The sequence below is a fragment of the Amblyomma americanum genome, chromosome 7, assembly GCF_052857255.1.
Source record: "Amblyomma americanum isolate KBUSLIRL-KWMA chromosome 7, ASM5285725v1, whole genome shotgun sequence".
NCBI lineage: Eukaryota > Metazoa > Arthropoda > Arachnida > Ixodida > Ixodidae > Amblyomma > Amblyomma americanum.
In genome coordinates this window covers 51,385,500-51,397,274 of record NC_135503.1, presented here as the reverse complement: position 1 = coordinate 51,397,274, position 11,775 = coordinate 51,385,500, and the positions used below count along the sequence as shown (strand labels likewise).

The 11,775-nt window shown below is 44.0% G+C and overlaps 1 protein-coding gene across 3 annotated transcripts; it reads left to right on the top strand.

The window, feature by feature from the left end:
- The first annotated feature begins 2,518 nt into the window (after positions 1–2,518).
- Positions 2,519–11,412, top strand: LOC144099104 (molybdenum cofactor biosynthesis protein 1-like). Of its 3 annotated transcripts, none has more exons than XM_077632191.1 (11): positions 2,519–2,983; positions 3,296–3,343; positions 3,411–3,639; positions 3,728–3,812; positions 5,329–5,496; positions 6,227–6,319; positions 6,394–6,527; positions 8,795–8,866; positions 8,940–9,092; positions 9,374–9,484; positions 11,160–11,412. In XM_077632191.1, the coding sequence occupies exons 3-11, from the start codon at positions 3,508–3,510 to the stop codon at positions 11,334–11,336; spliced, it is 1,125 nt and encodes a 374-aa protein (XP_077488317.1). In that variant the 5' UTR covers positions 2,519–2,983; positions 3,296–3,343; positions 3,411–3,507; the 3' UTR covers positions 11,337–11,412. The 3 variants fall into 3 exon arrangements, with proteins under 3 accessions (XP_077488317.1, XP_077488318.1, XP_077488319.1); XM_077632192.1 differs by having other exon boundaries at positions 2,813–3,053; XM_077632193.1 differs by lacking the exon at positions 2,519–2,983 and adding an exon at positions 3,061–3,174.
- Positions 11,413–11,775: the final 363 nt, after the last annotated feature.

Genomic DNA, 11,775 nt, shown 5'->3' with positions numbered 1-11,775 from the left:
TCCATCCATCCATCCATCCATCCATCCATCCATCCATCCATCCATCCATCCATCCATCCATCCATCCATCCATCCATCCATCCATTTGTTCTGACGCTGGCGAAGGAATAGGGTGGTTGCCAGGGGAACAACTGCAGAACAGGCAATAACAACCTGGCCGTTGGCGACAGTATTACAGGAATTATTAATCGTGGTTGAAAGCTGACGCCAAAATCAATGGGGAAAAGATTCCATGAAATTACTTCACGGAAAGAAAGAAGGGGGTGGCGAGTAAGGGAAGAGGCGAGATAGATTTTGGCAGAAGGACTCTGATTTTGGATAGACAGGATGGTTCTGTGGCATAAAAATAAAACGTATAAAATGAAAAAAAATGCAGTAGTGAGAGCTTCACACATACTCGCTGACTAGCGAGAGCGCCTAATAATAATTAATAATAATAATTGGTTTTTGTGGAAAGGAAATGGCGCAGTATCTGTCTCATATATCGGCGGACAGCTGAACCGCGCCGTGAGGGAAGGGATAAAGGAGGGAGTGAAAGAAGAAAGGAGGAAAGAGGTGCTGTAGTGGAGGGCTCCCGAATAATTTCAACCACCTGGGGATCTTTAACGCGCACTGACATCGCACAGCACACGGGCGCCCTAGCGCTTTGCCTCCATAAAAACGCAGCCGCCGCGGTCGGGTTCGAACCCGGGAACTCCGGATCAGTAGCGCCTAATGCACCCTGGCAACGTTTTCTGGCAATGAAAATTTGTATTCCCGGAAAACGTTCTTGTCTGAAGGAAGCGCTAGGCAAATTTTTGGTGATGCTCGGCATATTTGCAGCGGTGGCGGCTGTTACTGTTTATGAAAGAGCTGACAAATGAGGTTTGTCTCCTGTTTCTTTCATTAAAGAACGAATACGGAACACAGCGGAAGACGATGAAGGCGTTTTCCACGAAAAAACGTACTACTCGAGCCGCTGCTTTGCACATTGCGCTGTATCTTCCGCACTACGTGCAGGCCGCTTTTCTTATCGTAGCGAACGAAAGCGATAGGAGCCCGTCCGCCTCTGCCGCGCATCCATAGCCAGTAGGGTGCCTCGATGCCAGCGCCGCCGTACGGCGCAGCGCTGGCATCGAGGCACCCTAATAGCCAGACGTCTAGTGCGCCACGGCACGACACAGTGACGTACCGCGTGCAAACGTCGTTTTGAGATCCGCTATCAGGCAGCGTCCGTTCAGCGGCAGCTCTCGGTGGCCGTCAGTGCATTGGTTCCATACAACGAGTAGCACTGCCGTGCGGATGCTTTTTCTGCGTGTTGGCAGTCAGTTCTACGTGGGAAGAACAACATTATAGATGCTGTAAGAAATTGTTTGGTTTGTGGGGTTACACGCCCCAAAGCAACGCTTTGAGGGACGGCGTAGTGGAGGGCTCCGGATAATTTCGACCACCTGGGGTTCTTTAACTTGCACCCAGGTCGCACAGTACACGGGCCTCTAGCATTCCGCCTCCTTAATAATAATTGGTTTTTTGGGGGAAAGGAAATGGCGCAGTATCTGTCTCATATATCGTTGGACACCTGAACCGCGCTCGAAATGCGACCGCCGCGGCCGGCATCGGACCCGTGTCTTTCAGGTCACCAGTCAAGCACCATAACCAGTGCGCCACCACGGCGACGCTGTAAGAAATGAGCGGCGTTTACAAATGCTGTGATGTTTGGCCACGAATTCAGATGAAGATGAAATTTCGAATAGTTTCAATATGCTACTACGAAATTTCGAAAATTCGCACAGCCGCTGTAAACTTAATTATCAAGAGTGTTCTTTATACAGCTGCTGCGGCACTTTCGTTCATGCACCGTTTTATTCCTTTTATATTAGTCATTTTGTTTCGCTCTTTTACGATCGCGCGCTCAGCGCAGCTGCTCATCCACAAACGGCGGGCATATTGAGCACAGCGTGAGAGAATGCACTGAGGCTCTATACTCAATCCAACTTGCTTGGTCTGCGAAACGCCATGAATGAGGACTGGAATGAGCTCGGAACACAGCTGCCGTTACCGAAGTTGTAAGCGGCTGTGGCTGCACTAATGTACAGACTAGGCCTGGCAATTAATTTTATATCTTTTGTCTTTCTACCACACAACCGAGCAGTTTATAACCAGATCCGCTCATGAAGGGCGGCGATCTGTGTTATTTGAGGTGTGCGAATGGGAACGGAGGTCTAAGACCGGGCGAATTTCTCTTTGCAGCTCCTCTAAGGTCGCGAACGTTGAGTCTTACGTGCATACGCATCGCGCGGAAGAGTGCGTAGCATGTAGCGCGACTGGCATATACGTTGTACGTGACTTTTCCAAGCACCTACAGCGACATCCGCAGTATTTTAATGAGCATGGGCTGGGTACGTCGGACGTGTACTGCGTTCAAAAAACCGCGCGTATGGTAAACTGGATGGATGAATGGATGGATGGATGGGTGGATGGATGGATACGGCTGAACCGTTTACATCGGGCGGTGGCTCAAGCCACCTAGCCATGTCTTGTGAAATTTTACTCCTGTCTTGCTTTTAGCCACCAATCAGATAACCTTCGCTTGGTTACTTCTAACCTCTTAAAATCCACTTTCCCTTCACTATCCCTAAACCCCAATGCCTTGGGTAACTCAGCCCCGCTGCTATCCACTGTAGGGTGAAGCCCTTTACAGAAAAGTATCAAGTGTTCAGCCGTTTCCTCCTCCTCTCCGCACGCAATGCACAAAGTGTCTATCTCCTGGTACCTGACTCTATACGTCTTAGTCCGCAAAACTGACCACATGACCAAAACACCGCCTGGGGACAGCACAGGCACAGTCCGTCCGGCGTGCTGTGGACTGTCCGCATAAAGTCACTCCGCAGCGTGGGTCACGACGATGTGAGGTGGTGTGGTTCTACGGCTGCTCGCTGTGTACTATGTTTCGAAGCTGTGATTGACCACTCCGTGAGAGAACTGCATCCAACCGATTATGAAGGTAACACTTGTGTTGAAATACACACGAGAGCCATCGCGGTTTGAGCCCTGGACGACCTTTCGCCCTGAAAGTACGCGTTTTTATTATCAGCGAAAGCGTACGAGTCGTGCCGTCTCCTGTCGGTTTGCTTGCATCGCACCTGCTGTATCCATCCTTGACAAGGCGCATTATCCGCTCATGCAGCACATGGAGTACGTTCGCTTTGCTTTGCGATTAAATGTCACTCGGCTATTGTGCACTTTTTCGTTTTTCCGCGAAGCAAGCTTGTCGCATGTGTCATACATTACTGTGTGTTGTTCTCTCATGACTCAGGCTATATACAGACCTCAAGAGCTGCGTGAACAGTTAGTACTTTATAAGGTAAGGAACCTAGCGAGCGAACTTCGTGCGCGGCGAAAGGCACAAACTGTTGTTGTTGCTTGTGCAGGCGTTGCTTGATTACACCAGGAGTACTTGGACAGGACTGCCACCATTCCAGTTACTCACAGGCAATAAGGTTTCCTGACAGAGCATTAGAAGTGGTGATGGAGATGGGAACTTCACTTTTGCGGCGTGCGGGCGCCGCGATTCGGATGGTGCGTTTCATGTCTCAAGTGAAGGACGGCGCTTATGGAAAATGGGGCGTCAACAGTGACCTGTCAGTGAGCAACAACAAGGCAAGAATACACCTCAATTCTGTTCGAAAAACGCCGTATTAGCAACACGTCTGTCGCTCATTTGCCAATTGCGTGTTTCGTCCTTCAGGCTGCTGATCAAGTTTTGGTGGACACCTTCGGCAGGAAGCACACTTACCTGCGCATCTCCTTGACGGAAAAGTGCAGTCTTAGGTGTAAGGTTTGGCACATCAGCTGGAGCTTGCTGTCATGTTATGTTGCGCTCTTCTCGTATATGCTGCTGCCCCATGGAGTTGTGTTTTGTTTTGATACCCCATTATACGCATGTGAAGTCGTTGCATTTGAGCACTAAAAAAAAAAAAAGAGGCAAACTACATGCACAGACAACGCAAAATGCGCCTCCCAAGACATGTCCGAAAAGTGCTGCAGGCTTGTTCCATTATTCATTGCAGCACACTTGCTGAACCATCTGCAGTATTTTGATAGTCGATCTGTGTAGCTTCTGGCCAACTTGTTTGTTTGATGCTCCAAGTGCAAGCAATCTATTTCATCACTGGTGCATGCTCATATTTCCTGAAAAGAAGCTGTATGCTTCTGGTAATATCTCACTTCTGAACCAATTACACCTCCTAACTAGCAAATTAAGGCCACTTGTACTCTGTTCGCCTTCAGTAATGTGTTTAGAAGCTCGATGTTAATGCCAATTCTCAAGCTTTTGAACTGTGGTGGCGCATGCGTAGAAAAGCATTCATAATAAATGGAACAGAAAAGTTGTGCAGATTGATGATTCGGTTTTAAGGTATGTTGTTGGGCCAGTTGGTGACTAAACATTGTGGCCTAGTCAGCACTCGTGTATGTCTGTTCTCTTCTGCCCATTCCTTTTGCACTGTGCTCCTTCATAGTGATGAATCATTGCTTATGCTGACATCACGTCATGTTATACTATTGGTGCTGAAAGTTACGGTACACAACTCATTTCAAGGTCCATGCTTCTGTTCAGATTTTTATGGATGTGTCATCCCGCAGACTTCTTGCGCCAATGGCAACTATATACCACAGACACTCGACTGAGGGCTTTCTTTTTGCGCTTTTGGCAGGGTGCAGTCATTTTTTAGTGCAGTTTTCGAACTATTCCGACAAAATTACTTTATTGTACGGTACAGTCTGATGCTGCACCTGGCACCTAGTTGCCAGTAACTTTAAAGTCCTTCAATATCATTCTCGCCATTGCTTTGGCACCACTTCATCTTTGCAATCGAAGTCATCTTCAGTTCTGATCATTTCATTTGAAATTCCTTTAAAACATTTAACAACAATGTGCGAGGACACCGCATGCGACGAATTCTACATCCAGAGCAGACCAAGGGCAGCGATGCTGTTCCCAGGCGTCCTGTCAGCGTCACTTCACAGCTGGCCCTTATCTCCCACTTAGAGAGCTAACATCTGAACTATGCTTAAAGGGCACACAGCTGCAAAGCGGTGCATACTGGAAGATGATAATGATAATGATAGCAATGGGCAGCTATCGTTTTTGGCAGCTCCCCGAAGAGCGTGGCGTGCAAGAAAATTTATGTACACACAAAATGCAGGTTTGTCTTTGAGGATTTTTTTTACAAATCATTGGCTCCCAAGTTGGGGTGAGTGGCCCATACATGAGTACAGCTGTTAGTCGAGTTTGTTAAGTACTTCTTTATGTGCACTTTATTTCTTCTGGACCATGGATGACCGCAGGCGTATACTGCATGCCTGAAGAAGGTGTACCATTGACACCAAAAGAAAAGTTGCTGACATCTGATGAAATAGTACAGCTAGCCACACTGTTTGCCTCTTTTGGTGTCAACAAAATTCGTCTCACTGGTGGCGAGCCTCTTGTCCGAAATGATACCGTCAGTATCGTTGGTAAGTCTCAATTGTTACTAAACCATGTCTCTGTTAAGTTCTTTATTGCATCTGCAAAGCATATTTGCAATATGTGGTTCCCTTTACACAAGTTTACAAGTTTGTTTTGTAAGTGCTGCTCATACAAACTTCAAATTCCGTAGTGACAAGTTCTCAGTACATGAATAAAAAAAATTAGATGTGCTCATGGGTGTTGGGTGTCGTACATGATTCAGTTGCTTGGCCTAGGAGGCAGTAAAAAAGTTTGATAGCTTTATGCCAAGATTCAAGCCACATAATGCGCTGCCATTTTCCTGGCTGATTGGCTGTCTGGAATAAGTAAATGACAACTGTCAAAACAGGAAGGTGCTATGAAGCTCTCGGTTTACTTTCTTGCAGGGTGTGGTAAAATCAACACGGCATATCTCCTTTTGGCTTGGATATGCTGCGCTGACTTTAGCACACTCGTTCCTCAAAAAAGAGCAATTTGCCATGTCATGTATCGCACCTGTTACCACGTGGAGAAGGTTTGTGGTTGGATGCTAATGTAGCTATGTGACTACTTTTGTTAGCAGACATTTTCATTACAGGTGGTACAGGTGATCGTAATTTTAACTGCTGCTGTTGTGTTGGTATACGTTGTGAATGAAATGACAATTTAACTGCAAGACCTTATCCAGTGTTTTAGACATGCTTTATGCTTGGATTCGTGAAATGTAGTTTCGTTGTATTGCTGCTCTGTCTGTTTCAGAGAGGCTGTCGAAAATCCCTCACCTTAAAGTTCTAGGAATTACTACAAATGGATTGATACTGTCAAAAAAAATTCAAGATTTGAAGAAAGCAGGTAATACCTCCTCGTGGCTGGGCTGGGTTTTATCCTTATCTCCGCTTTCCCCAATTCAAATGCCTTTAATGCAGGTTTGACGCATGTCAACATAAGCCTTGACACCCTTGTACCTGAAAAATTTGAATTCCTGACTAGACGTCGTGGCTGGCACGTTGTACGAAAAAGCATTGATGATGCTTTGTCAGCTGGCTTTGAGTCAGTCAAGGTAAGCAGTTTTTCGTTGTTGATGACGAAAATGCTCCTCCACCTGTGTCGCAGCCAAAATGGCACTATCAAAGAAAATTGCACTAAGCCTGCTCTAAAACTGTCAAATGGAGACAACTTGTGCAAATGAGCTGTAAAATTGACAACAAAAGTGTACAGTATTGGGATTTGCAGAAGAAAAAAGTTATTTTGTTCCCATCATGCTGGATGTTTGCTTAAAATTCCTGCCAGTATGAGGGGACATGTGTGCTCTATTTATTGATAGCATTGCTACATGGTTTGCTCAAAAGGCAGAGCTACAGCAAAATTGTTTCCAAACAGACGGGACCTGTAAACCTTTGCCAGCACCTGCATCTTGCGCTGAATTAAAACTCAGACTTAGCAGGAACTGTAATCATCCCTTTCATGCTTGAAATAAATGAAGCAGGCTTATGAACTTGGTAACGTCTGCCGAAATGTTGGCATTCCAATGCTTTTAAGTAGTCTTTTCGTGAGCAGCTACCTAGTCAGCATAAGGATGAGTTGACTTATTTGCTACCACATGGATGCTACTAATTTTATTAGCAGTTTGGTGGTGCTCCTGCTCACACTTCATTACTGCATGCTAGCTGCACCATTTTTTTTGCCTCTTCACTCTGAACATGCCTTATGAGCAGAATGCACTAGAAAAGCTGTAGTTTGCCATAGGCTACTGAACGCATTCACCAATAGCCAGTTTCTCAGAAAAAGAAGCAAAGACAAGAGTGTGGGCAGATATTGCAGCCACAACCACTCATGAGATCTGCGTCATGAACACAATAAGGTGTTGCCAGAAACCAAGTTCACCAGTGTCTTTTGTGTTCTTTAGTTAATGACTTGTAGCCGTATTTCAACATTTGAATCAAAACTACATTTTACTTGCACCGAAACGTTCTGCAAATGTTAAACAACAGTTAGACCTCACTTTAACAGAACTGAAGAGTTACGGAAATTGCTTTGTTGTAGCCATTATTTTATCGTATATATAGCTGACCTTGACCGCTAATGTGATGTATGAAAAGCAAAAGTGCTGTCCTTGCAAGAGGGAACAATGGCCAGCATGACGATGCGCCCGATAGCCAAGCGGCCACGTTCACTGTAATGGCCATCGAATGGGCTGCATGTGGTAACAAAGAAATACGGAAATTGATTTGAATGCAGGAAATTATCCCTTAAAGGGGAGCTGAAATGTATTTTTTTTTTAAATTCAACGAGATTTATGGATTTGAATGTATGAAGCTTCTAGGGAAAACATATCAAGTATTATTGTGCCACCAATTCAAATAGTGATGCAATCACCAATTTAAGCCAAGACGATTTTCAGGCTTTTCCTCACTCTGTTGGACATGTGGAGAAGCTTGGTGATAACATCATTGTTGCCAAGAGTTCAGATTTCCGCTGCCTTTGCCTACATCCTGCCGTGTGTCGTCCGATGCTACCAAACAATGCTTTGTGGACTTTACTTTGAGTGGCATTTGTTTTCTTCCTTCAACCAAACCTTTCTTGGTCAGAAATGCAGCACTGCAGTGCGTGACGTCATGAATGCGCCCTCTATCTGGCGCTAAATGTTGTAGATGTGCCTGAATGCTATCTTGGCTTTATTTGTCGATTACATTACCATCTCAAATGCTAGCACAAAAAGGCTGAGCATGCTTTATTTTCAAGTTTCACACATTCTGCCCCTTTAAGCTCATCAACTTCTAAAACCTCTTCAGTTGCCCTCGAACTTTGTAGCTTCTGAGATTTGGGATTTTGGAGTGGTTCATTGAATGTGTGCCAGGTGGTGTCCAAGTAAATGCACTCTGCAAAAAAGCACTCTCATTGGCATAAAAATGGCTTATTACAGCACTGATATGGAAATTTTTTTTTCAAAATGAGTGTAATAAATACTTAGTCCTTATTATGGCTTCCAATGGTAGTTAAATTATCTCCTGTATGTTCCCAACTTTGTTTTGAGCTGTCTTGTTGTGAGGGTGTTTAACAGTGCTGCATTCGCATTTGTGGAACTCCCCGGAACACATCTGTGTGCAAAATTACTGATGCAAACACGCAAGGTTGCGGCAATTCAGCCAGAGCCACTTAGTTGAATTGTACTGACCGCTTTCCTGGAGGTTTGTTTAGAGCAGGCTGATTTACTTGTGTGAAGTGAACCTGATACTCATTGAATAAAGGTAGTTCTTCCTTTCCTTTATGAACTGATGAATGAGGGAGGAATAACTCTGTTGAGAAGCATCTTTCACTTATGTCCAGGTGAACTGCGTTGTGATGAAAGGAATTAATGAGGATGAGCTGACAGACTTCGTGAGGCTCACAGAATCCAGTGTAAGTACTGTAAATATGATTGAAAGTTGCAGTGAACCAGTACAAAGACTTGAGACCAGCATTTAAATTTCAGAATCTTGAGGTTCGATTTATAGAGTACATGCCCTTTGACGGAAACAAATGGAGTAGACAAAAACTTATGCCTTTCGAGCACATGTTGTCGATCATCAGGAAGGAATGGCCGGAGCTCAAGAGACTTGAAGATGAGCCAAATCATACTTCAAAGGTAATTTTGAAACCATTACTCCCGTGCTTACTTTGTCTCAGCATTTTGAACATTGAGAGAATGAGCTACAGGTAATGAACCTATTTGAAGTATACTCCTATTACATTGAACAGCTACATCGTAAACATTATTGTGAAGTTGACGGATGGAAGCCTTAATGTGAAGCCTGCTTGTTTCTGTCCTTGCCAGGCTGTTTTATCGTGTTAAGACAGCTATTGATGTATTTCACGTTACCCTGCTGCAGCTGGCTATGAACATCTGTTCCCCTCTGCCTTGTACAGATATTCACAGTTCCTGGATGGACTGGACGTATTGGTTTTATAACTTCCATGACTGAACATTTTTGTGGAACATGCAACCGTCTTCGGATCACTGCTGATGGAAACCTCAAGGTTTGCATTTTCGCATTTAGAAATCAAGGGCCACCTTACCATTTTAGTCGTTTGTGGTGACCTATGTGCATGATCTCTTGCTTCTGCAAAGCTCTTGATGATAAATCTTTGCTGAAGTTGTAGTAGTGTGTTTTCTGCTTATAACTGAATGAAAACATCTGCTGCATAACTTGAATTGGTCACTATGTGACTGAGGTTTTTTCTCTGTATGAACTGTTTCATTGTGTGCTTTTTGAAACTTTTTAAAGATCTGTGTACTTATCCTCCAGACTCAGTTAAATGAGCAAAAGCTTCTATTTGTTGAACCTTCGTTATAGCTAGTCTGGAGGCTTTCTTTGTAATACCCACTTGCAGTTTTATCCCTACTCCTGCATTGCGTTTCAATTCGGAGATTATCGCTGGCATCCATATCTGCTCTGCATTTCCTATTGTCAGTTTAAATTGCACCTTGCATGTCATGTCAGGTTGTTGCTAGCATACAGTTGCAGTGTTCTCTTGCACAGGTCGGTCTCCTCCAAATACCTTGATATGCTAGTTTGAGGTTGTTCATGTAATGTACCAGTGATTTTCATATTCGCTTTGCTTTTTATTGCACCCAATATAATTCCATAGATTAGTTATTTGCTGCGCACCTGCAGAATGGACTCTCCCTCATGTTCACTTATTCAGGAGTCTGCTATTTTACCGTTTATAGATGCCTGAAATGTAATATTGGCTCTAATACCTGTTCCATACTTCTTTCTAAGCAGGCACGGTGGCTGAGTGGTTATGGTGCTTGACTGCTGACCTGAAAGATGCGGGTTTGATCCCGGCTACTGTGGTCACATTTCGATGGAGGCAAAATGCTAGAGGCCTATGTACTGTGCTATGTCAGTGCATGTTAAAAGAACTTCAGGTGGCCAAAATTATCTGGAGCCCTCCACTACAGCGTCCCTCATAGCTTGAGTTGCTTTGGGACGTTACAATTCATAAACCTTACTTGGTTTTATTTAGGGGAGAGATCTCTTGCACTGAGAGCCACTACTACGGTACCTGCCTATGGCCCCAGTAGTTGTTTGTTCTGCATGGTTCTTCCTTAACGTTGGTGTGTATTAACTACTGATGATTATTTTATGGCCAGTTAATTGATTGCAGTGTTCTTGCTTAGTGATGTTTCATTCTTGGTAGCGTTCATTTGGAATTTTAATGTCACTCTGGTTGAAGGATGCCTTCATATTTCATATTTAATTTAGGATTTTGTAATTGAACTTAAAAATTTTATATATGCTTTCTCACTATATGACATATATACCTTTAGTACATTTCTGAATGCTGCCTTTCACTGGAACTAAGAAATGAAGCAGCAAAATTTTGATGCATTGTCCTTTTAAGGAGCAACTTATGCAGTATCAAGTTGAGGTCAGCTTGTTGGCAGCCAGTGCCATATGCTCCGGCTTCAATAAGTATGGCTTCTCCAGGAACAGAAAGATGGCCTCATGGTCTTTTTATGTTTCATTATTCTTAATCATTTGTGCATAATAGCTTTGTGTAATAGGGTAGTATGGTATCTTATTAGCCATGCATATTTTGATTTCAACTGAGAATTTCTCGTGCTGAGACTATTAGTTTACGGCACCATATCCTTGTTTCCTGATCTGCAAGTGATCTGCGCATGTCTTCTTCCTGTTGCATGCAGGTGTGCCTTTTTGGTGGTCATGAAGTCTCTTTAAAGGATGCATTACGTGGCAGAGCTACAATGGATGAGCTCCTCAGCATAATTGGCAGTGCTGTGCTGAGGAAGAAGTTCAGCCATGCAGGCATGGACACATTGTCAACCATGAAGAACAGGCCCATGATACTTATCGGAGGATAGATTGTTACATTATATACAGCACCCTTCAAGTTTGTATGTTTATTGAAGATGCAAATACAAATATATTTTAACATCACTGGTGTTACCTGGTTCCGAAAATTGTTTTCATTCATTATTTCTTCTGCATCATGCAATCTTGGAAATACAACTCAATTCAGTATTCCGTCAGCACAGTGGTGTGTGAATTGAACATGAGCAGTCTACTTGGATCTGGTTATGGTGGTTGCATATCAGTGGAGGCGGAATGCTAGACGCCCATGTACTATGCGATGTCAGTGCACATTAAAGAACCCCAGATGGTCAAAATTATCTGGAGCCCTTCACTATGGCGTCCCTCATAGACTGAGCCTCTTTGGGGCGTTAAACTCCATAAACCAAACCATCCTACATAGAATGGCTGTGGAGGAGGCAACCATAGAAAAAATAAAAATGCTGGAAG

Coding starts and splice junctions, on each gene's coding strand:
- LOC144099104 (XM_077632191.1), top strand. CDS start 3,508: ATGGAGATGGGAACTTCACTTTTGCGGCGTGCGGGCGCCGCGATTCGG. Junction 3,813..5,328: donor GGAAAAGTGCAGTCTTAGGT/GTAAGGTTTGGC, acceptor GGATGACCGCAG/GCGTATACTGCATGCCTGAA. Junction 6,320..6,393: donor TCAAGATTTGAAGAAAGCAG/GTAATACCTCCT, acceptor CCTTTAATGCAG/GTTTGACGCATGTCAACATA.